Here is a 26,211-nt window from a genome sequence, read left to right as displayed (position 1 = left end):
CACGATTTGTATGTGCATTTAATTAAATCATCCATTTCTTACTTTATCTTGCTGCTCTATCCTCTGCATGTTAGTAGCTCTTGTCAGTGGCGCCCTTCAGATGTGATTTTTTTACTATCTTAACTGTTTAATATACTTTGATATGCATTTTGGCTGCATCGTCTTACTAATGTGATGCAAATATATTTGAAGGGCAATAGCTGCTGTTAATAACAACAATCGATTTAAAGGTATTTAACTGCGCTGTGCTTCATCTTCAACTTCAACTCCGGCAGCTAGACTAGTTAAATCGTAGCCCGAAACGTTGCCTGTTCACATCAGTATATCAACTTTAACTATCAAGTTTTTTTAAATTTTATATGTTTTGCACTCATATCATTCTAGGATTTTAATCTCTCTTAATGTTGTTCTAGTTGTAAATTTCATGATGTAAGTTGACCTTGTTTTCTGTGTTTTGAAAAGAGAAATCAAATAAAATGTATTATCATTACTATGAAAGCTACAATATAATTTTGTGTTAGGGGGGCACATAAAAGACAAACAGTCAACATTTTGGGAATCGCTGCATTTCAGGTTTTGCAGTGACCACCAATTACATGAAATTAACTTGTCCACTATTTTGGACATGTGACTCTTAAGGGTCAAATGGATAAGGCCCCAGTAGTACAAGACAGGAGACTGGTGACCAACCATTTGGCAACCACTTAGCAGTTGCTAAGTGAAACTGATCGCAAACTTATATACAGTGCCACACCAACAACCTCCTTGTGAATGCTTTGCTCACTAGCAGACTGCCATCTGTTTGCATAAAGGGCAAATTTTCTGAAAACACTTGCTAGCTACTCTCTGAGCTATTCTCCCGGCACCTCTGGCTCCTGTCTTGTTCAATAGATTACAGTTGGCGTGAGTCAGGTTCCCACACCTCTTTTATGTGCCATCACTTCCTCTCTGTCTTCAAACTGAGACTTCCTCCGATTTCTCTCTTGGCTTTGCTCGACTCTTTATGAGAGAGTTAAATCTCAGGAAGTTAGAAAGAACAGCTCTATGAGAAAAACTTTGTTTTGGTCTGATGCCAGCATGTGAATGGGGAAGCTGGCGACTGAGGTGGGCCTTTTTATAACAACACGACTATAGAATAAACTACAAATTTCTCACAGATTGACGAGGGCCACCCTGGGCTGCAGTAGAGCAAATGAATGGAGCCATTTTTCACCTGTCTCCTTACTTGTGTACATTTTTTTTTTTTTTAAATGAAAGACCATTTGAAAGTCTAAACCCTGCACTCGTCTCATTTACTGTACATGTGGTCAAACAACAGTGTGGAAAGTAGAAAGGCTTATAGTGAATGTAAATTTTAAAAAAATGCAAGTTTAGTTATTACAAACACACAGTCAGACTTGCCAGCTTCTCTGTGAGTACTGGCTAAAAAAAGCTCTCAACCATGAGCTAAGAAGCCAAAGTAGTGGTGGTAATGACAGCTGTAGTAAAAGAGGTGGTGGCTGTAATAATATCTGTGGCAGCAAAAATAACAGTAGTAGTACTCCTTCAATATGTATAATAATAGAAGCAGTGATGATAAAAGTGACAGAAGCAGCAGGAGCTGAACTGTACAAGGGGTACAGCTGAGTTTGGGTACTTGACTGTTTAAGAGGTAAATGTTGTACGTTATAGAGTAACATTTATACAGTAACACATAATTACTGTTGTCACTGCATACAAGACAATTAGTATAAAACTGATGTAATGTTTCATAATTTAAATAACTCAGTTAATTCAAATAACTCAGTTTCCTTATATTTAATTATTTAAAAATGTAAGTACTTGTTGAATTTTATTCAATCATGAAAAATATATTTTAAAAAGGCTTTAAAATGTATTTGGTTTGTTCTCTGATTTTTATGGTAAATTTAGGATAATAAAATGCATGACATTAATAAATACACAGTACTGTGTGTTGTATTAAATAAAATGTTAACATCTGGACTTTTAAATGTAATATTTTTTTTTACGTTTGTTGTACTTCTAGGACTCTTCCAGAAGTTTTAGGATATGCCGGTATTGTATTTGTACTTTTTGTAAATTTCTCTATAGTCAACAAGTGAGACGACTGCTTTTAAAAATATGTCAGACTTTCAAAATAAAACCCAGACTTAGCTATGTTAACCAGTTTGTAGTCAGTTTTTAGTAAGTCATCATGATGCTTTTTCTCTGAGATTTTCAACTTTAAATGCCTTAGATAGTTGTTAAAAGTGATCAGGTTCATCCCAAACATGTCAGATGATCTAAATACAAGCTCCAGTTATTCCAGGAAGCTTTAAGGTATCAGATTTTAAAAATAAAAGCTTCTACACATGCATATTTGTACAAATTTGAGTTAGCAATAGGCTTAGATCTTTTCAGTCAATCTATTTAGCTACAATTTTTAACATTCTAGCTTTTGTAGCTCTTATTGTGATAACATTTTTATTGTGAATTCTTCTGACTACAATAATCTCATAGTGAAAATTTCACACTGTGACAGACATAACTGCTACTCTGATTCAGTTAGACTGTTTCAGTAAATACAGTATTATTAGTTATTAGTTATATTGTAGCTCCTGCTCACCACATCGTTAGAAGTGTCGTTCTCTGGCGTCTGGGGTGGTTCACCAGTAGCAGGACTGTTGGACGGCATGGCAGGGAACAGCTCGGTGAAACCAAGTTTAGAAAGTTAAAAAAACAGAGCAAATCAAAACATGGGAAATGCCCTCAGAAGCACCAGGTGCAGCTTCATTCAACCTGTCTCGGTCTGTCAGACGATAACGCACTCCCTCAGACCTCCCCCTCTCCTGCGGGAAGAAAGACAAAACACACACAAAACACACACATAAGTACATGTACAGCTGGAGCATATTTGTCAGGTCTGAGTAAGGAATCATGCTCAGCATGTTACTGACATCTTTCTTTTACTGTTTTCTTACTTTCTCAGCTGCACACACATTACAGGTAAACTACAGGTATGGCTCTGTGAACTGTGCTTGGCAGGTGGAAGCAGAAAAGCAGCTTCTAAGCCCTGACATATTAACAGACATGCAGGTGTCTTCAGAGAAGTCTGCTGGAATCAGGGTAACTGTCATCACTGCTCTCACATAGTGATTGATGCAACCTGATGAAACTGTCCCATTTTATTAGACAAAGTGGCTGCATTCAGACTGCAGATAAGGCCAAATCAAAATCCTGACCACAAGCATGACAAAGATCTGTGTACTTGTGGTACCAATCGCACTGTATCCAACAACTATCAATACAGAAGTCTTTTTCAGTGATGTATCACGTTTTATTTTGTTTTGGTTCTTTTTCCTATATGTCCTACATTTTCTGCATTTTTGAGGCATGTTTGACAATAATTGTTTATATAATATTTTGGGGGGGGTTATAATTGAAGAAAATATAAAACAACAAACAAGTAAGAAACATTTTCCATAAATATCCATAACAAGTTTTATTTGATCTTACTTTTTTTTGCTTTGTCTAACAGTTTAAAACCCACAGATACTTATATTACAATGACATAAAGCAGACTATCATATATGGGAAGCATTCAATGTTGACTTTTATTTGATAAACAATTAACCCTTTTCTAGGACATTGTGTCTCATTACTGAGCTCGAATGGTTGAGTGGAAGGCAGCAGTGAGAAAGGTGTTCAGTGGAGAGGCAACCATGTGTGACCTTGTAAGTGCTCGAACTCATATTGGCTCTCGTTTCATCACCCTCTCATCTCATCGCTGTCATTAACATTTTTTGTTATATGGAAGGTAATTAATGACGAAACCAAGGAGCAGGAACAAAGCAAAGTGAGCACAGGGACAGTTTTATAACCGCAGAAAATGTTTTGAAGATAAAATCCTGTTTTTTTTAATAAACATATGGCTTGAAATGTGAGCTTAAAGGTTTTTTCACCAGCTGTTTTGGCAGATTGTAGGCACTTAGGTGTATTACAGGGGTATTTACGAACAATTATTGGAAAACACGCTGTAGCAGAATAACAAGCTATTGCGCGCATGTCTGTTTACAGTTTAAAATTGCATGTAAGGGATACAAACAGGAAAAAAACAGATTTTAAGATAGCAAACAAAGCATTACAGCTCTATTGATGCAGCTCTTCTTGGGAGATTAAAACACTGATTGCGATCACATTTCAGTCCCTCTATGTTTCAGCAAAGGCATTATAAGAGAGAGTCCCGGCATTCAAAGAATACCTAACTGATATCTATGGGAGGAAGATGGAGGGTGAAGTATAACTAGGGGCAAAGTCAGCAAACTTTGTGTTTGTTTTTTTTGTTTGTTTGATTTCTTTTTATCAGATTTGACTGGTGAGTATAGTTTCTGTGCCCCAGTGATTGTTGAAAATAAAGTTTATTATACATCATTATACATCATACATACGCCACATGCAGCACAATTTGATCTCAACTGACCTGGACTAATAAAACCGCTGCATAATTTAAGTATAAAGCAGTATTTTGAAAACATTCACCTAGGTCACTGCCAAGATTTTAAAAAGCTGAAACCTTACTCCGAGCTGAAAGAAACCCTTCACCCCAATCCCTTAAATTTTAACAGAAAACTAAAATTAATTGATTGATTTGCAAAATAGATGACACAAAACTTGAGATACCTTGAAATAAACTAATTATATCTCAGCTTTTCCACATTCATTGAGTTTACGGTCTTTCCATTTGCAAACAGATCACCGTGGAAAAACACAGAAACCTTCAAATGCATAGTCCTGCATGCTTGTATTCCTCTAAGTAAGCTTATTGCAATGGTTCAAAGTGCAGCAGAAAAGAGTGAACATCCTACACCAGTTCAAATTACTCTGCCCTGGCTGCTTGTTTGTTTTAGGTTTGATTTATTTCCTTTAAAGCCTTTCATCACTCCATCACGTCCCATAACTGTTGTCCTTAGTGCACAGCCTTTGATCTTTAGGAAAAAATGTGCTGACGGTTTGCACCTTTCACTAAAAGAGGGGTCCTGCTTGTTACGTCTACTTTTAAATTGCTGTCTATTTTATCACTTATTTAGAAATAATCTTACAGATTTTCTTTTAACTCTGACAGTTTTAGATATCCCCCATTTTATTCTCATAACTTTCAAATGTTTAGTTTATTTTTAATTTATTCTGATTTTTTTTCCTATTATATCTTGGGGTTGCACTTGAGTCTTACATGGCCAATTTTAATTTAAAATGCAGGCTGTCTGAATTATTATAAGGGTTAGAGTTTGTGTGTGTTTAAACCTGGTTTAGATAAGAACTGTGTAAAAATATCTTTATTATTGAAACTTACTTAAAACCTCTAGATCAAGAAATGGCATTCATTTCTATCTATTTTCACCCTTTTCTAATAAACCCAACATCGGGAATGGAAATGCATGTTATCACAAAAATGAAGAACTATTGACTTGGATGCATCTTTGCCAGTCCTGGTTTAAATAACTAATCTAGTATTTGGAGGCACTTCATGGTTGCTGAGTGGCAAGATTTGCTTGTGGAAAGACTCTGGTTTTACCCTGCCCTAACATGAAATGCCTTAAAACCAAACCAGACATGCCTGTGACAGACACTTAAACACTGAAAGAGAGCCTTATTAGGACTGACTCTTCCCATCATATGTCAGAATATGTCCTAGCATCTGCTTGCTAATCTTGTTTTTATGGCAATATTGTTAAGTATACTAAGACTAACACAAGTTATGTAAGAAATGCAAAAATCTATGCTCAAATGGTGACCGTTATTCAGTGTTATGACCTCTTAATGCAAAAGTACTCTAACAATGCTTTTTTTAATAGCTTTAGGGTTATGTCAGGTGTTTCCAAAGCAGAGGAATTTTTCATCATTCTATTAACTACTAATGGTTCTATTAACCATTTTTAAGATCTTTTTTATATCTTAACTCAGAGCAGAAACTTTCTCCTTACAAGAGGAACTTTAACTAGGTGTACATATATTGGTCAAACCAGACTATATTTTAAAAGAGTCATATGCTTGTGAGGCAGATGCTTGTCAGGTCATAGAAAAAATAACTGCTTCATTTTCCTTCAGTGCACTCAGCTATAACTTACAAAATCAACAATTGTTTTCATTTAATATGAAATAAAAACAGCAACGGAGACCATAAACTCATGGGGAAAGTGTTTAGTGGTGTTATTTTTCCCATAGACTTCAATACATCTGGGTGGCTTTTTGCTCCAGGTCATTAAAAGAATGCAAATTTAAAACACTTCCACACTGGCTTCACTTTTGAAACCGGAGATAAACCAGTCTTGAGATCTGTCCTCAGACAGACCAGTTCTTGGGGAGTTGCGAGCTTAAATGAGTGACTTCAGTTTAGTTTTATTCTCTATTTTTCAGGAACTGTTCACAAGAGAAAAGCTTTTCTGTTACAAATCTAGCTACCCGCGGGCAGGTACACACAAGATTAAATAAGCTATAAAATACAAATATATGGCGAGTAATAAAATCAGATATGCATGCAAAGTCTAAACTTCTTACATCTCTACTCTGACCCACAAAGCACAAAGCTATGGCTAGACTGATATAAACACATGAGCACAGGGAAACTGTTCATGTTGAGGGTCTCCGATGGGCAGAGGAATGCCATCATGTTGCAGGAAGAAGAGACCGAAAACAGATCAAACTTGAGCGAAAGCGTCCACATCACGAGGTTGGTTGCTAATATGTCAGTCTGTGATTTGGACTACTTGTTATGAAAACATCCTGATCCTAAGGGTTAATGTCCACAATGAAATCCAAGTCACATTCGTTTGGTAGAAGCTTTAATTTCTAAAAAATTGTTCAGGTAACAAGTCACATGGAAATCATAATAAAGTGGCCAGGTTTCTTTTGTTTGTTTTTCATCTCCTCTGAAGAAAAAAGGAGGGAAGGACTGAAACTGCGGTTTTGGAGCGTCCACATATAACACTAATTAAATCAGTACTGACTCTTGGTTTAATAAACCTCAATCACAGATTAAATCAGTGGCTAAAGGGATAACCTGATCTTTGGGGATTACACCATACAGGATGGCCTCTGTTTCAGATAAACACCCCTGGATTAGTGTGCTAGGTGCGAAGTCTGTTGTTTCTGTGCTTTTGTGAGTGTGATTTGTTCAGACAGGTGTCAGAAACTCATCCCAAAAAGGAGCTTCAAAATGTGGTGTTGTAGACTTCAGCAGTGATCTGGATTCGAGCGCAGCCAGTGTGTCTGGCTTTACTCAGGATGCATTGTACAGTATGTCACTCCTCATGCTCAGGCCTTACATCACCTACTGTAAAGACAACAGGCGGCAGGCCAGGGTTACCAGCAGAAACACGGAGTGGAAACTTTGCAGAAATGGTTGTACAGTATCCACCCCGCCATTCCCGGGGGCTCCCTGCACAAACTCCAGGCTGCAAGCCAACTAACTCTTCCAAGTCCTAAGTATTTAGGTCACACACACACCTCACCCTCCTATAGCAAGTCAATATACACTGATTTAAATTGTTCCAGTCTTCATGTCAGCAGTGGTTTAAATTAGCCCCTAGTCAAAGGCCCAAGCAGAAGCCTGCATTGGTGGGAGGAGAAATGGTTGCGCAGAGAAAAAGCTTCAGAGGAAGGTTAAGGTAATGAGAATAAGGCAGCGACAAGACAGGAACATAAGTGATAAGTGATTAGTTTTCACAATAAAAGCATTACATCCTATTAAAAAGATCAATTGCCTTGTTTGTTTGCAAATGTTTTTATCCTGTTATTGTTGTTTTACAAATCAAGGCAAAATGATACTTTTCTTTTAAGTGATGAAAACACTGACTGATTCATTTTTTCTAAATTAGGTTTTCAATTATGCACATTTCCCAAACTGTAGCACTTTATAAGTTATCTGTACTCACAGAACTTTTTCACAGATTTTGCAAAAACACAGGTCATCTGAGGACAAAATACTCACAACACACCTCACCCTCTGGTGTAACATTTGACCATATGCAAAAAATAAGGTACTACAACCATGTTTATAGTTAAAAGAACACAAGGTGGGAAACATATTATTAATATCTTGTGTGTTCTTAAAGTTGTCAGGTTGAGATATTTACATTATCAAATGTATATGTTGTTGGAGAATGATGTCCAGTTAGATCGTGCATAGAATTTTGTAAAAGAAATTACATTTAAACGTATTATTAATATTCATATCATTCCCCAATCTCTATTTCTCAACTATTATTATTATATATAATTAACTAGTTGAGTGTTTTAGCCAAATTTTGCACAGATATGAAATGAACTTTCTAAAATAATTACCATCACATTCAACATATAAACAAACAGATCTTAAATTCTTTCAGAAGTATTGGGGTAAGAGGCCTTTCTGGATCCAAGCAGTAAGGGATATGTTATTTAAAACACACCCATGGAATGCTTTGATGTTAATGAAAACAGAGATAGACAGACAAAGATAACAGAAGTAGATTTTCAGATTTATAACAAATTAATTTATATTTATTTATATTTACTTTCTCATTTATGTATTATTTTTCTTGTGACAAAAGGGAATTGTATTTCTAAACATTGCCCACTTGTAAAATTATCTAAATGTGGAACTTTATTTAGAAAAATGGCCACTTAAATCACCTCTTTCTTGTTCCTTTAGTTTTCTTTTATGTCAAAATTGTGTAAAATTCAGTCATTCAAACTATTTAAAATAAAAGATTTTCTGTTTTTCAATCTTTTGTGACATTTTTTAAGACGGTATAATTTGGGGATTTTATGGACAACGTGTTTTTCTTAGTTTCCTGACATTTTACAAGCCCAAATATAACCAGCATACTCAAAATATAATAAAATACTGCAGATATCTTTGTAGCAAAATAAATTCCGTCAAATAAATTTTAAAGATTATAATAATGTCATATTGTGATTAAGTACCGTTAAGTAGTTAAACAAACGCCTTTGTGTCGACTTTTATTTTAAACGCCCAATCCGGAAGTGTGGTTATTGCTCCTGCTACCTTGACAACGCGCAGTATATAACAATTAATATTGTGAGCGACCTTACGTGGCCTTTACCGGACGGCCTCTTATAACCGGTGTATAATCCCGGCTGGGGTGTTTGCGGGGCGGGCAGCTGGTGAGAGGCACGTGTCTGAGTGTGTAGCGACGATAAGCTTTACTGGGTCAGGTAAAAAACACACACGGGGGCGCGTCTCAGACCGAACGCACCCGTTAACCCCGGCATGCGCGCCCCCGCCTGCTTGTTCACGCGCCTCGACTCCGGCTCCGCGCGCTGATGTGTCTGTCTGCATCTGGTGAACGAAGAGGACGGTGCGCTCCGGTTTAACGTTACCTGCTGGTGGCTGCGGGGGGGCAGAAGCCTGGCGGAGGGAGCAGGGCTTGTACCCTCCGCCGGACATCGGTTAATAAGCATCCGTTATATAACGGCTGTCCGGTGGCGGTGATTTTCCTCCCACTGTACAAAAGAAGTCCCCAAGTTCACTAGCCCCGTGTACCGCTCCGTCTTCACGCGCACATCATCTGCTAAAACGGAACCGACGATTTGGCTCCGGAGCGCGCGACGACTTTAGGAGGTGACTATTAGCTAACTTAACGGCTGCAATGGGTGCCGGTGTGCGTTCAAAATGTAACGTTTATATTTACCGTGTCGTCCGTCCCTCAGGCACCCGGACCCTCACGGTCGTCGCTCTCTCTCCTCCCGTTCACTCTCGATCTCTCTCTCTCACACCCACTCGTACTCAAACTCTCTCTCTCTCTCTCCTCGCGTTCAAACGGGTCTTCTCTCTCCGTTGCTGCGCGCTCCCGTCGGCGTTCTCTCACACACACAACTCAATCTCTCTCTCTCTCTCCCCCCTCCCGCTGACTTTCTCGAACTGCAGAGGCTGCGGAAGCAAGCCATTTCAGCCAAATATCGCGAGTTTTCTAACACGTCTGGTTAAGAAATGGCGTAAAAAAACGCCGTTTTATTATTCAAAACGCCGAAATGGCTTGCCATAAAAACATATAGGAGACAGGTGTGTAGAAAATGAGCTTCAGTTCAGAGCTGCCTCGGGAGCCCGCTTTAACCCGTGCAGTTATTTACAGTGTTTTAAGATTACGCTGGCTGGATGAATTTAAAATAAAATCTTATTTATTTAACTCAGAAGTGGGTAAATTCCTGTATTACAGAAGAGGGAAATTAAAGAAAATAGTTTAATTATTTCCAGTAGACAAGCTAAAAAAAATTATGACTAAAGTTAAATATTATCCAAAAGACTAGAGCTCAACTAAAGAGGAAAAAGTCCAATAAAAAATCAATAAAGTGCAATATAATAGCCTAATATAAAACAGTGAGCTGAAATAAATTGAACAATTTATATTAATAATTAAAGGTCAAAATAAAATGCAGTTAAATACTGTAAAAAGGTGGAAAATACAGGAGGAAACTTAATAAGTAAGAATTTTAGTATATGAATTTTAATAAAATGCATATTTCTATATACACAGGAGGAAACATGGGATACAATCTCTGTTATAAAAGTGTTTTAACACAGAAGGAATCACATGTAGAAGATGAGCCTGGTTTCAAAGTGCGAATAAAAAGGAAGAATCAACATAAGGCAAAGATGGTTCTTTCTGTAGCTCTACATCATAGACATCAAAATTGGTGCATTTTTGCTATGATGTTTATAGAAGCAGTCTTGGCTTTAAAATGTAATTTGTGCCTGTCCGTGAAAAATACTCACAACAATAAAGGCATCACAATTACAGAAACTAATAACAAGAATGTGTAGTCACACTATCTGCTGTGTGCAAGTGACACTCATACTACATCGTATCACCTGGGTTTGTTTAACAGATTTATAATACCTGGTATAAAAGGTTAAGGTTAATGTTACTTTATTTATACCCATAGGTAAATTTGCTATGTTTTTATAATGCTTTGTCCTGCATCTTTAAACTAGAAACCTCCGTCCTAAGGAAAGAAGCTGAAATTCACCCCGTAGAGGATGGGAACCATTTTTAAGAATTGATAAAGCCATCTGTTGTACCTGTTTAGAGTACAGGGAGGCTAAACGGGACTGTGACTCACCTGTCATACCATCTCACTATCTGATTCAGTGAGTTTTTTTCTGTGACAAAGGTCTGACCGAACCATTCCAAACAAAAAGATAAAACAGACTCAATAAAAGAACGCTAAAACAAAGTTACAAATTTCTGGTCAATCAGGAAATGAGCAAGTTTCCTGAGGCAGAAAAGGCGCTGATGACCCTGTTTACAGACCGATTTGTAATTCTCATCCAAGTTCAGTTTTTCATTGATTATGGTCCCAAGATATTTATATGATTGCATTGGCTCTATTTTCTGACCTTTAATAAAAGTGACTCCGTGCCCGTTTTGTTGTTTACTACAATCAATAACCAAATCTTTTGTTTTAGATATGTTCAATTGGAGATAAGACTCCTCACACCACTGAACAAAGTCATCAATCAGTTGACCGTGGCTAGTTTCACCCTCTTTCAGTAAGCTAACAATAACATAGTCATCTGCATATTTAATAATGACCCTGTTTTCATATCTGCTCTGACACATGCTTGTGTAGAGAATGAGTAATAAGGGCGATAAGACTCTTGAGGAGAACCTGTGGAGGGGAACACTGGGTCAGACAGAACCCCATTTATTCTCACTCTTTGTGACCTGTCAGTTAAAAAATCAAAATTCAGCCCACCAGGTTTTTCCTGATTTCAAGCTGTTCTAAAAGTCTTTTAATTAAAATATGGGGCTGTATTGTTTTAAAAGCAGAAGAAAAATCGATGCAAAAGTCCCTTTACTCTCTACATGTTTAAGAATCAGATTTAATAGAGTCAAAAGCGAATCCAGCTGTTGTTCAATCTCTTCCATAATCACACTTCTGATGGTTTTTTCAAAGACGTTTTATCACAGCTGAGGTGAGGGCAACAGGCCTGAAGTTGTTTAGAACTTCTGGACGACTAGATTTAGAGACAGGAACCACGACAGTTTCTTCCCAAAGAGAAGGCACATGTTGTATTTGCAAGGATTCATTAAAAATAACCTGAAATATAGGACTGAGTTCTTTAGCATAAGATTTAATTAGGCAGCCACAGAGAGTGAAAAATACCATGCAATAAAACAAAATGGCCAGTAATGCTTCACCCCAAAAAATTAGGTAATGCATAAAAATATGAATTTGCAGTTTTTTCACTATCATTTTTATAGTGGATGCATCCACTGCACACTATTCATTATACACGTGGGTCCACTTTTCTAGCATTTTACATGTTTTTTTCGTACTGTTTAAGAGCTGTGCCGATGTCCTCCCTGGCACAATTCCAATGGGATTTTTTTTTTTTATTAAATTGATTTTATGTTGAATTAATATTTCCTTATTTTTCTTTTTCCCCCTGTTCATTTACTGCTTTACTCTTATAGTATTACCCACCAACCATTTTTATTAAGCTGGATTGACCCTAATGTAATCTAACATAATGGCTAGAGGGTAAAAATGTCTGAAAATGTGTGTTTTGAGCAATGATTTAAGTTATTATGGGTTTGAGGGGTTTTTTTTAGAGGTCTGCAGCATCGGATCCCCTGAAGTCTGCAGCCAGGAGAGGACAAAAACACACACAAGGACTGAAGATTTCAGGAGGGGGAGCAGAGATTAAGGAGGTCAAAGAGATGCTGTGGGGCAGGAACGTGAAGGGACTTGTAGTTTTGGAGGGAGGCAGTGTAGAAGGGGTTACTTCTGCTTGATAAGGACTTGTGTTACGGTACTTCATGTAAAAACAAAGCTATGTGCAGAAAAATCTAAAACAAATAATGCTTATTTCTTACCTCTCTAATCACCTCATGATGCTTCTGATCCCCTTTGTGATTTGGGGAAACTATATTGGAGAAAAAAATGTTGTTTTCTTGGGTGAGACGGCTTCACAGCGAGCTGCTGTACCTTTCTCTTGGCTGCCTATCTTCACCTGCAGCACCCACACCGACTTGTTTCTTGTTTGGCAGGTTACTTTCTTCTGGTGTCACTGCTTTCTCAACAGGTGAAGTTCAGCCTGATGCAACACGTTGAAACCTGCTCGCTCACCGCTGCGATGTGCTCTGCAAATGGAGAAAATGTTTGGAATTACCGGGAAGAATTCCTGCTCTGACAGGTGGTCTAATATTCATCCTATGTACAAAATAACAGCTGGATTGGACTGAGGAGTGTGTGAAAGGATTCCCTTAGAAATGATAACGTGCCCATCTCAGCGCTCTCACCTCAACATTTTCAGTTTGCCCCAGCTGTTAAAAATATCAGCCTACTCCAAAAAATCATAAGATTTGATTAAGTAAATATTATATTCTACATTCGTTTTGCAGGTTTTATCGTGAACATAAAGTGATTTGTGACTTTCTTGTCCTTGCATTTTGCTGCTGGACAAAATAAAAGCTTTCCTGTACTCCTGATGAAGGTTGTTGTGTCTGCATGCAGCCCTTGCAGGCATTCATTTATGCATACCTCTCTTAAGGTAAATGGCCTGCATTTGTATAGCGCTTTTCTAGTCCTTAAGGACCCCAAAGCGCTTTACACTACATTCAGTGAGCTACATTGTTGCCAGAGCTGACAGAGGCGAGGCTGCCAGACACAGGCGCCACCGGGCCCTCTGACCACCACCAGTAGGCAAATATGGGGTTAGTATCTTGCCCAAGGATATGGGATCGAACCACCGACCTTCTGATTAGTGGCTGACCTGCTCTGCCACCTGAGCTACAGCCACCCACAAGGTCCTGACACAGCATTTCAATCACATTGAGGTCTGGACTTTGTCTGAGCTACTGCAACACCTTGATTCTTTTCTTTTTCAGCCATTCGGTTGCAGATTAGCTGCTGTGCTTGCGTTCATTGTCCTGTTGCATGACTCACTTGGGACCAAACCTTAGCTGCTGCACAGATGACCTCACATTTGACTCTTCAGTTCATGGTTGACTCAGTGATTGTAAAGTACCCAGGTCCTTTGGCTGCAAAGAAGCCCAAGTCATCACACCTCCACCATTGTGCTGTGTGTTGTATTGGTTCTGATAAGCTGTTTGGTTTTCACCAAACGTGGTGCTGTGCGTTATCTCCCAACATCGCAGTTTTCTTTTCATCTGTGTGTAAATTGTGTATTTCATACAAATCTGTGATTTATCAAGAAAAATTTTACCTGAATTTGTTCGTACTTTAGGAACTAATATAAGTCTCTCTGGCCATGTGTACGAATAAATGACAGGTCTTTAAAGAAATAGGCCGACTATAATACTGCTAATAATAATAACAATAATAACTATATCAAATGTAATTCTTTTTAATATTGGCTTTTAGTCATTATTTAGAGTTTTCCAAACTACAGTAAGCCACAAACACTCCTAATTATAATAGAATGCATTTAAAGAAAATAACATACTAAATAGAAAAGCATAGGCTTTAAACTACACTACTTAATCTTCCAACTATCGAGGGCCGGGTCGCAGGGCTGCAGCTTAAGCAGAGCAGCCCATACCTGGCTCTCCCCTGCTTCTCCAGCTTATCTGGGGGAACACCTTGGCATTCCCAGGCTAGCAGATAGATACAATCTCTCCAGCATGTCCTGGAGCTACTCCGGGCCTCCTCTCAGCAGGACATGTCTGGTATGATTGTAGATTTAATCTCAGCCCCTCCTGAATGACTGAACTCTTCTTTCATTAAAAAAGACTTTTATCATTCCTTGATGCCACTTACAGTATCATCATGCTGGAGGTTGACAGATCACATGGTTCTGGCCTCCACTAGTTTTCTTGTAATATGTTAATCTGTCTCAAACCTTTTTTTCACGGTCTGTGTCTCCTGTAATTTTAGAGTTTTTATTTATGTGGTCATTTATTAAATGGTCGTCACTCCCGTGAAAACACTTTGCTTTGGAAAGCTGTGCCTCTTCTGGCTTCTCCTTGGAATGCTGAACTCTCCTTTTTCTTGCTTTGGAGATGCAGGCTTCTCTCATACAAACATCATCACCACTTTCTCTGCTTCACCTGGAGGTAGTCCTTATATAGAGAGGGGACAGGGCAGTATGCAGCGAGTATGCAAATTGTGAGACTGCACAAGACTGTTGGTTCAGAATGATTCTGATTTACTAACTTATGTGTGACGGTGAGGAAAAAAATAGGTCAGTATGCACATTTCATAAATCTTTGAGTGCAAAGTCATTTTTTTGTGCAGGGCAGAAATGTTTCCACAGAATTATTAGTAAATGAGGCCCATTGTTCCAGGAGTCCTGTTGTTTGTTCAGAGGCAACTTTGCAAACATCTCCTGGCAACCCTTTTTCTAATTGTACTGTCAAGATCTTTAACATTGAACATGCTATCTCAGGCCTATAGAGTCTGCGACGTAGCTCTTTGGGGTTTTTTGCAGTTTCTCTGAGGGTTGCTGTGAATTTGCTGGGACATCCACTCCTGGGAGGATTGTGGAGTTAACACAAACCTGACTGGACCAGAAAACAGATAAAATGTCAGCCTTTAGAGACGTGCAGAGGATCAATTAATCAAGAGCGTTTGATTAGCAGCACCTGGTTGCTATTTACCCTCTTAGAGGAAGAGGGGGTACTTAGTTTGTCATGGGTCTTCAGATTGTTTTGTGAAAAGCTTTTGTTTTCATGTCATTGTAACTGAGGGATGTTTCAGACTCACCATATCCAGCTCTAACTTTAAACTTATCAAAAACAACATTTTGAATTTTAGTCTTAAGGGTAAAGAGGCTGTCTGTCTTCCAAATCCTGAAGCTGGTTCGACATAAGAGGGGCCTGATAGCTGAAAGCTCTGCTTTGAGAAACTCTAGTAACCACCAGTCTGCAGCCTGACAGTGAAGTGCTCTATTAGGACAATAAGAAGGCTTGAACATGTGATGGGGTTTGATTTTTCAGGACTTTATATGTGAGAAGAAGGATATCTGATGCCTGTCAGCACTCTTGCCTCATCATTTTGGATCAGCTAAAGGTATTTCAGGGTTTGTTTGTTTGGTTGTTGGGTTTTTTTAGAACAACCTGATAAAGTGGATAACAAAACTCCAGTTTAGAAATAACACAGCAGCGTCATTTTCTCTGAATAAAAGAAGCAATATTAGATCACCAGCCCAAGATAATGAAGTCAGAGCTGTTAACACAACTGATACTGGGAAGCTTTACTTTTTTATCTAACCTTTTTATTGTGATCTCAGGTGTTTATTAATGGAGCTACAAGCGAAAGCATGATAAACAATTTATTCCGAATGTTTTACGTCCCTGTCCACTGAGAATCTTTAACTTCTAAAAAGGTGTTTTCAATCCAGTTATAAATAAAACTGCATAATATCAAATGAAAATGTTCAGTTTTTGACCTGATTATGCTGTAGATTATATTTTAAATTGACAAAATTTCAACTTTTGCAAAACAAATGTCAAAATGGGTCTGAATACCATCAGAAGCAGCTGTTTAGAGACAAATATGCAATATTCATCACATCGGAAATCAAAGCATAAATTCATGTTTTAAAAACGAAATTGGAATAAACAAATATTTTCATCATCTTCACACTAAACTGTTTATTATTCAGTCCATATGCTGTCAACAAAAAGCAACAGGGAGACCTCTGATAGCTAAACTACAGAGCATTTTTATCCGTATATAATGTGTTCAAATAAGCAAATATTTGATTGTTTTTTCCCTGATAAGTGACCCACATATTTAGTAAGCTCATTCGTTGATCAACTGTCAGATGTAGGACACTTTTATTTTATTATAAACATGAAAAGAAATTGATTTTGTCTCCCGACAGGACTTTAATCCCAGTTTGACCTCTGGGAAGAAGAGGCTAAACTGATCTTTATACCACACAGGGTCACGACAGCTCTGGGTGTCTGTGAGTGTATGAGGCGGTGTACTGCTGGATGGGGGGTGGGTTATTTATAGCAGTCAGTGAGGTCACCAACAACAGACAGCCTCAATGAGCTGTATTCAGTCTATAGTTTAAAGCCCCCTGCATACGCTCCACAGAGTCATGACCTCTGAGGGAAGCTCCTGGGAAAAGTGCGAGCTGCTGATCGTTACTGATGAGGACACTAAATCAGGGAGAGTTTAAACATAAAAACAGTGGGTGTACTTACAGAACCTTGCGTGTGTGTGTGTGTGTGATCCTTTTGGAGGAAATGTTGGACTTTTTTGGTGAGACTGCAGCTCTTATTGTGCTGCCCTCACATTCTTGTCATTCTTTAGATGGCTGACGTTTGAGAGCCAAAGTAGTAACTTTTACTCAGCTTTGACTCAATTTAAATATTAACTTTTATTACAGACGTCTACTCCATTACATTTCACAGGGAAGCATCTGGATGTTTTTGCCTCTTTGGGTATTCAAATTTGGCATCAAAATGCCGAAATTAAGCAAGAATAGAGACAAATTGCTAGATTATTTAAATGTGTGCACATGTTAGGTTGATATTTAATTGTTCTGTTAATCCTGTGAAGCCTGAACCATGAAATAATTGCCAAAAAACTCTTTTTTTTGACAGGGGTAGTGTTTGTTGACAGTCCGAATGGCCCAGGGGAAGAAGCTGTTAGTGAGTCTGGAGGTGTGGGACCTGATTGACCTGAGGCGACAACCAGAGGGCGGCAGGTCAAACAGGTGGTGGGCGAGGTGGGAGGGGTCACCTGTGATGGCCCTGGTTTTCATGAGACAGGAGGAGCTGGTGATAGCCTCCAGCGGTGGCAGAGGGCAGCTAATGATTTCTCAGGCAGTGTTAATTACCCTCTGCGCAGCCTTCCTGTTCTCATGAGAGGAAGATGTAGGATTTCTCACTTTCCTATAAATGTAAATGGAAGCTAAAGTTTGATTTTACGGTCCCTCACACAAAGTCTTTGTACTCTCCTGTATTCCTCATTTTCTGTTGCTTTCACTCTTTAATCTGATACTGAAATACAGAGTAAATCTTTAAACACGAGGCCATTTCACTCTTCAGATCTGATCTGGGGTTATTGCCTGATAAATGTTGACACATAAACCAGTCCAGTAACAGGATAAATATGGCACTCTTTAAAGCCACTTTTCATAAGAGTTCCTTCTACTCGCAACACATTTACTTCAGTAAGACTCCAAATACTGGGCTTGTTTAACAGAATATTTCAATGTTATCAGCATCTAAAGCATCTGAAGAGGTTGATGCTCCAACAACACTTGTAGTGTAAAGAACAGCTTTACTACTTGAACGACAGGCATTTCAGCCTGTGGCCTTCATAGTATTCAGTTAAATGTAAAGGTTTTTTTCAGGGAGCTAAAGGAGCTTTTATTTTTATAGCAACAGTATAATGCAACAAGAGTCTGTATATTGCAAGTGTTTGTAAAGTACAAATGACTCTTTTATAGTTTTTTTGGTTTTTGTATTTGTATACTATCTTTTTATTTATTCATTTTTTTCATTTAATTCTAATTTACATTTTCTTCTTGACACTTGTCCTGCTGTGATGTCTGCATTTCCCCAATATGGCATTAATAAAGTCTGCTTAATTTACACCTGGTTTTCTAACCCACCTCCACCTAAACGTCTCTTATATCTGACTTGATATCGATTATTATTGATGTCTGCTGGCCTCCTCATCCAACGTATGCACAAAATATATTAAAATACTATATTAAAGAATTTTTGCAGTGCTTCTGGATAAAACAAAGATCAGAATATTCTTCTCCATTTTATTTTGCCCTGAAATCCTAAATTGGTGTGTATATTTTTTCAGGTTACTGGGTCATCTAGTCTGAAATAGATGATGCCTTTGTTTTCCTAATGACCCAGAACTTCATGTGAATGATTAAAAACACTCTTCTCCATACACCTCACTTCTCAGGTTTCTCTGGCCTATAGTTTATTTTTCTGGTGGTTCTCAGTGAGTTGCTGCAATATCCACAGGATTTAGAAAAGCTGTAAACCAGATGAGGGAAGGCAAGGGATTTTACAAATGGATCACTTTCCAAGAATACAGCGGACTGCGGTCTCCAGCTTGTTTTACAGATTTATTACATTAGATATGTTTGTTTGGCCAAACTGCGCTGCAGAAAAGACCAGAAGGGGAATCGAGGGCTGAGATCATGGAAGAGGTAATTATATATACACTTTGGAGCCTTGCTCATCCTCCAGAGATCAAGACTAGCGCACACAGAGACCAAAGAAACTCCTAGTTTGATGTTAAATACTATTTATTGCAGATCAAACACAGATGCACACTTATCACTCACACCATCAGCTCCAGCAGGCTCAGAGCTGAAGGTGTTTACAGCTTCATGTCAGGACGCGCCTGACCTGTCGCACTCAATTTCTCTCACTCACTTACTTTCTCACACACACACATACACGCAACGAACGTGAGCTCATGTATTTATTAACTCACTCACACAGTCAGTCAATCATTTGGCAGACTTGAAAAGTGATAATCCCAGTCGCAGTAAGTCAATCAAACAACCTGGAGGGCTGATGAAAGTTGAGGGAAACCAATCTGACAACGTACAAAACAGTAAAGAGAACAAACCAACAACCTGTACAGGTGTTTAAAAACATGCTGCGGATAAAATTAAATCTCTTTGGATTTGAATACAGACATAATTTTTGGGGTTGATGGGCGGAGAAGTTCGACTCCTGTAAATCCCCTGCATTTTGGAGGAAGCTCTGAAAGGCAGTAAAAAGTAGCAAAAATTGTTCTGAATATTTTAAATAAATCCCTTCTGATGTCTTTGATTTGAAGTAAACTTAAAGTAAAAACAGTTTCCTGTGTGGTTCAGTCAGAGCAACGGGGACTTTTTCTCCCCTCTATGTCTTCTCAAACTTTCTGACTTAAATCAAAGCACTTATAACCCTTCATAAGAGGCAGACTTCATCTTGATGATGTGAAAGTATCCAGATTTTCACACGGAAAAGCAAAAAGCTACAGAAAAGTCCAGCAAAACTGCTCATACAATATGTTGATATGATGTTTAACTGTTCATTTGGTGGGTGTAAGTATTTCCAACTTTGCTACTCTTTAGTAAAATTGACCCTGTTGAAGTTACACACACTGCAGTACCAGGATACACAGGGAGGCCTGAACACCCTAAGCTGCTATCATTACTGGCAGGTTTCACACACAGACTGTATAGAAAGATGGACAACATGCAGCAGTCGCTGAGGGATTTGATTTGTGATCAAGATCAGGCAGCAAATCAGTTCAGAGACATGGAAGCGGTTCTTAAGCCTTGTGTTTTTTTTGCGTATGAGCCATCTTCATCTTCATTTTTTTGGAGCTAGAAGTCACCATATTCAGATGAGATGGTGCACTGTAACCACAGACTGTACGAGGGCAATTTAAAGACTCATACCTGCTATTTAGAATACTAGAACTTCACTTGCTAAAGCTGGAGCACAGGTTTCTTTGCACAGGCTTTTAGCACAGTTAACAGCACAGCAAGCAAGGTTATCAGTGTATAAAAATGCCCCCAACAACACCAAACTGAAAGGCTCAATATAGTTCAAGTAGGTGCTTTATTGAAATGGTACCCCATGTACAGCTGTCTTAAATGGGTATGGTTGCTATAGAGAATAAAAGAGGCTGTAAACATGCTTATTTCTGCTGTGAAGTTGGAACTGCAGCTTTTCAGCCATCTAGATAGAGCGGAGAGAGCAGCTGCAAATAACGCTGAACTAGAAAGCCATAAGCTGAAGATTTTCCCCTTTTCCACAATATTTTCTAGATTTTGTAAAATGGAAGAAAGTGGTGACACGATGCCCATCTTCTACATACAGCCTGTGTTTTTTGACACCAGGACTTTAACTCTCCACTCTGCCGGACTTGACGCAGCAGTAGACATCCCATTAAAGCTTATCGTCTCAGCAGGACCCGACGACACTCGTACACACAAAAACAATCAAACCGGAAGAATAAATGGCAAAAACCTCAACAAATTAAAGCAATAAATACTAAGCACACAGTGCCAAATCTTAAAACTTTACAGCTCGCCTCTAGTCTTTGACTTCTCCTCTTCCTCCACCTCATATGTTACATGCTTTATCTCCTTCCTCATCCTAAAGCTTTCGTGCTCTTTACACCTTTACAAACATCTTTCTTTTCACTTACTCGAACCTTACTCGTGGCTTAAAAAAGAAAAAACAGAAAAATGCTGAGCGCACACACATGCTACAGTACAGATCAGTAGGTTTCAGATTCCTCATTTAGCTATGCGTGATCAAATCAAAAATAATCAAAACAAAAGTAAAATCACAGTGAACAGACGCACACAGAATCACATCTATACATCAGTAGTGACCCAGTGGCCGTTTGGTGTCCAGCATCGTGATTGGTTGATTGGGAAGAGGAGCTCTTCCCCTCCCCGTCGGCTAAAAACGAATATCTGAAGATGTACTCAGTCAGTCTTCTTTGGCCGTGATGAAACATGACTCCACCTGAGGGACAGGTCAACCAATGAAAAGTTACCGAGGCATGTAGGAAAGGTAAAGCGCTGACACATGTTATCACTTTATGCTCTTTAATCTGTTCGGCCGTGATTCATCTGCTTATGTTAACCAATTACAATCTGCTAAATCATTCGTTGGTGTGTGTCAACATGCAAACTTGAGTGAGGAATAAACTCCTGGTGTGTGATCTTGTGTAACTAGTCTCACAAAGGTTTACAAATGTGTGCGTAAATTTTGATGGCTCACAAATGCACGCTCCAAACCTCGCAAGCATGATGTCGTGCATGAAAATCAGGTAATATAACAAGAAGGGCACCTAAGTGTCAACCATATCCAGCTGAGCAGCTGTTTTGTCCATTTCCAGTTTATACACAACGGGTATTTTTTATGTTAATGCAATCTTGTCATGTGACTCTTGGAAGGAGAGAAGAGTACCAAACTTCTACTTAATTTAGCCTAAAAGCCACCAAGGCACCATTTTTAATTTGTTAAACCCCAAACTTAAAAAATGGATTCCTAGAATAAAACATATCCTTAAGTTGTCGTTTGTTACTATGAAATTAGATGATTTATGATTCAGACAAAAAAAAAAATTTTTGTTTAAAACAAATAAAGATCTGTGACCTAATTTCAAATGTAATAATCTTGATTTGTGTCGCTTCTTTTAGTTAACAGCTGAACATGAACTAAAAATAAGATTTGAGAACCAAAACTGCTCCTGTAGGAGGATTTTGTTTGCCGCACACAAGGTTTTTCCTCAGAACTGCTTGATTTGTTTTCTGAAGCGGCACCTTCCTGTCGAACACTGGGGTGTGTTTGCCTCTTTGATTGCTTCTGCATGAAGCAAAATTAAAACCTCACAAAGCTGACCGCGAGGAACCAGAAACAAGCCATTTGGAGGCCTGTGCAAACAAGTTCAAACACATAAACAGTTCGACTGAGTCATCAAATCAACCCGTTTTCCCCCATAAAACATGAACGCAGCATCTTTCTTGCCTTTCCTTACATTTCCTTTTTTTGAGGACACCGGACTGAGTTTGAAAAACTGCCTACACAGCCCTGTTCTTCTGCTCTAGAATAGTTCTGATTATCATGCAATTAATAAGAGGAAATGCATGAAAAATACTTACTTTTAACATTGTGTCCTGTCAGCATTTTAACCTGCTAAACACACAGAGAAAGAGAGAGAGAGAACAATTCATTAGTGCACAGCAGAGCAGTCTGAGGCTAAAGCAAGTGCTAAAGGTTCCTACCAGAACCTGTAATAAGAAGCAGAGCAGCTCCTAGCACAGAAACATAAAAGAAGCCCTTACTTAGCAGGTGCCACACAAATTAACTCCAGAGACAAAAACTCTACTGTAGGCAGCTCTAATGCAGTAGTTTTATTTATCCTCCAAGACTTAACTGTGGCCTCCTGTTCGTCTGTCTGTAGGGGAGGGGGGTTTGGATTATTATCACAGGTTAGTACTCTAACGAGCGCTCAGGCCGAGACCAGGAAGTAGTTTCGCCACTTCTTCTCTGCAGGCGGTCCCCTCATAAAGAGGAGGGGCTCCATAAAGCATGGCTAATGAGACGGCACGCTAACGAAGCTTGCTACGGTGCAGGCGAGCGCACCTTGAGAGGAGAAGGCGAACAGGAAAAGCTGCGAGCACGAGCGGATTTAAAGTGTAAGCAGAGAGACAGCGATGCAATCCACAAATCAGATTTGGCTCCATCATCATCAGAAAAAGTCGAGAAACAGAGCAGAGCTTAATATCTTATATCTGGAATTGCTAATGCTGGCTGTATTTCACTAGAAGACATAATAGTGCTGTACTACTATATCATGATTAAATTATCTTGGTAACATTTTTCAACAAAATTCCCTTTCCTCTGCACAGATCAGCTGTTTGCACCCTTTTAACAGTTGTGCAAATAAATACACATAATCCTTTATTACATCCAATTTCCAGGCACGTTTCAGAAGGAAATATCACCCTTTTCATTCCACTTAACTCAACTGTAAAACACAGCTACTCTGATTTTCTACACAAACCATATGAGCAGATGATAAAATACGATGCATTACTGCAGATTAAAGGCCTTTTTCCAGACAAGCATGTGTTTTCAGTTTTGTGGCTTGTTAAAATTGTTCGGATTGGAGTTATGTAAAAGCACCGCTGGGATTTATGTGAGGTTACCAGCATGAATACAGGCCCCAAAGGAAGAGAGCTATGCAGGCCCGCGTTTGCATGCTGTGCCTGTGTACAGTCACCAGGGGGCAGTGTCAGAAATAAGTGAATCGAAGATTTATGTGCTCAAGTTGGTTGTTCAAGTTTAGCCCCTGCAGGGAACTCCCACTCTTTGAACTTTAAGATAGTACAGAATGAATGGGTCTCTAAGGAGCTGTAGAGCAAGTATAAATCATGATTTTTATAGAAGGATTTTTTAAAAACTAGATTCTATTCTAGTAATTCTAGTTCTATTCTTCTTTCTGTGACTCTTAGAGGCGTAACAGCAGCATGAGCCACTAAAATTTTGATTTTAGGCATGAAGCGGTACAGAAGACGCTTCTACAAAAATAGAAGCTTCTGATGTGGCGCAAGTACTCTTCCAACATCTAGTTATTGTCTGAAAATGAGCGCCATTAAGAGAGTGTGTCCGCTTCTACATTTTTAAAAGACAAATCAGTTTATGGACAAAATTTGCTGCACTGTAAAAGAAAAACTTGCAACTTTATGCAAATTTGGGCATTTTACAGAACCTGGATTTATTTTTGGTTCATGAAAAAGTTTCACCTCTCAGCAGTAAAGAGAGAGAGGGAGTCCCAAAACTTTACCCATAGTTGAGGTTGTCCTCACGGTCACTGTCAACATAATCGTTAAGGGTGACGTGAGATAAGGTGTGAATCAAAGGTTTGGGTCGTTATAGTCACAGGGCCTGAGGTGTGAATCCTTAATGAGATGTTGCCCCACCCTCAATGTGTGAATTGAAGCTGAATGACCTGGGAAGGGACCTCAACACTGCACTACAGGTGACTGAGGCCATGTCCACACTAATACGTTTTTCGTTTGAAAACACGTTTTGGCTTTCCGTGCACACTGAGACGGCGTTTTTGGTCAAGGAAAACTGAGCTTTTGGAAACGCTTTCCAAAGCGCCATTTCCGCATCACGGTGTGGACAGCGTAACCACAGGCTTTCGGAAACGAAATATAACGCATTTAAGTCATATGATGCAGTCATGTGACCAACGATAGCGGAGGGCATTATACAGCAGTTGTTTTGTTTGCTCTCAATTTTGACAGCCCTATTAAAGATTAATATCAGTTTGAAGCTTTTCTTCAAATTCTTTAATCCTCACTCGCTTTTGCAACTTTGTACTTTTGTGTTACTCGCAGCAACAACTCCACCTCATTGTTAAGTCGATTTAAAAAACTTTCCTCTACATTTTGCCGCGACGTTTCAAAGAGTCGTGAAGTAAATAAACGGCAGACAGAAACAACGCAGGTCGAAGCATATTACGTTTCACGCATGCGCAATACAGGAACCTAAGTGTTTCAGTCGTTCCAGTGTGTATGAACAACTGTTCTGAAACGATTGAAAACGATAGTGTGGATGCGGACCGTTTTCAGACAAAAACGCTGTTTTTGAATGTATCCAGATAAGCGTAGACGCAGCCCCTGCTCAATGACCTTAGTAACTAACATGATGGAGAGGTGAAGCAATGTCGCTCAGGACTGCCTCCAAGGTGACAACCCCACTAGGGATTAAAAACCTGGAACTCTCCATCAGTCTTTAGAACTTAAGAAGCTTCGTGTAGATAAGATCTTCATAGTAGATCGAGGCGCGGGTCATTACAGTCACAGGGACCAAGGCGTGACTCCTTTGTGATAAGATCTTCATAAAGATAAGAACTCCAAACTTTACTATTCAAGCCAACTTTTCAACCAATCAGCATTCTGCCTCACTCGACATCGGCCTACGTGTTGTTGGCTTTTTGTAGGAAACATGCAACTCCGAAGCATTTTATGCTGGTTTAACTGCCACAGGCACCCGGCATGCATATCCGAAGCGCTACACAGACGCCACATAAATCCCCCAACATAATGACCACCCTGAGTCTCGTGGTGCTACAAAAACAACAAGGAAAGCTTCTGAAGACTTGAAAACCTAAATTTTTATCATCTTTTGCAAGAATAACCCCTGGATAAATACTGTTATTATAATAATACCTTGTCAGGATGTTGAGAACACTTTAAAAATAATATAACCAAATATAAAAAGAACATTTTGAATCAAGTAGAAATGATTAAATCAGTCTAATTTAGCTATATGATTCCTTCAGTAATTGCACTTAACATGTATACACACATATGTCTGTAATATTTAAAAGAAAACATCAAAGAGTCAGAGGTTCAGTCACATCTGAGAGTAAGATCAGATTTAAAAAAATTTTTTTATGGTTATAGCTGCACCCGGCCCATTTTAATTAGATTAGAAGGTGATCTGACAGAAAACTCCTTTCACATTTTAATCTTTATATATTATTTATTTAATGCATTATTTTGTTTGCAGTTGGTTTTGCATGATTAAACTTTAATTTTAAGGCGTCAGGTATCAACATTTCCAGCTAAACATTCTGGCTGCTAATCTCCAGTGACTCACGTAAGACACAACTCAACTTAACTTTTATATTCCCATGTTACTGTCAGCTTTTGTTAGCCAATTAAGCGATTCAAAACAGCAC

The 26,211-nt window shown here is 38.8% G+C and overlaps 2 protein-coding genes across 21 annotated transcripts in view; both read right to left on the bottom strand.

Moving 5' to 3' along the window:
* Nucleotides 1-9,863, bottom strand: part of LOC102784640 (DNA (cytosine-5)-methyltransferase 3A-like) — a 104,923-nt gene extending 95,060 nt beyond the window's left edge. For 7 of the 9 annotated variants that reach the window (XM_087851987.1, XM_087851990.1, XM_087851989.1 and 4 more), the window contains exons 1-2: nucleotides 9,672-9,863; nucleotides 2,606-2,828 (exon numbers count right to left, since the gene is read on the bottom strand). In XM_087851987.1, coding sequence (XP_087708113.1) covers nucleotides 2,606-2,674 — 69 coding nt within the window. In that variant the 5' untranslated portion in view covers nucleotides 2,675-2,828; nucleotides 9,672-9,863. The remainder of the gene's footprint in view (nucleotides 1-2,605; nucleotides 2,829-9,671) is intronic. The other 2 variants (XM_087851994.1, XM_087851995.1) reach the window with 1 other exon arrangement.
* Nucleotides 9,864-19,222: 9,359 nt separating this feature from the next.
* The window catches only part of dtnba (dystrobrevin, beta a), a 46,024-nt gene continuing 39,035 nt past the window's right edge, over nucleotides 19,223-26,211 (bottom strand). For 11 of the 12 annotated variants that reach the window (XM_087851982.1, XM_087851981.1, XM_087851985.1 and 8 more), the window contains 2 exons: nucleotides 22,616-22,649; nucleotides 19,223-21,473 (listed from right to left, as the gene is read on the bottom strand). In XM_087851982.1, the coding sequence (XP_087708108.1) occupies nucleotides 22,642-22,649 (8 nt within the window). In that variant the 3' untranslated portion in view covers nucleotides 19,223-21,473; nucleotides 22,616-22,641. The remainder of the gene's footprint in view (nucleotides 21,474-22,615; nucleotides 22,650-26,211) is intronic. The other variant, XM_087851984.1, reaches the window with a different exon arrangement.

Source organism: Neolamprologus brichardi, chromosome 15 (genome assembly GCF_056152115.1).
Source record: "Neolamprologus brichardi isolate AB-2024 chromosome 15, ASM5615211v1, whole genome shotgun sequence".
Taxonomy (NCBI): domain Eukaryota; kingdom Metazoa; phylum Chordata; class Actinopteri; order Cichliformes; family Cichlidae; genus Neolamprologus; species Neolamprologus brichardi.
This window is presented reverse-complemented; position numbering and strand designations above follow the sequence as displayed.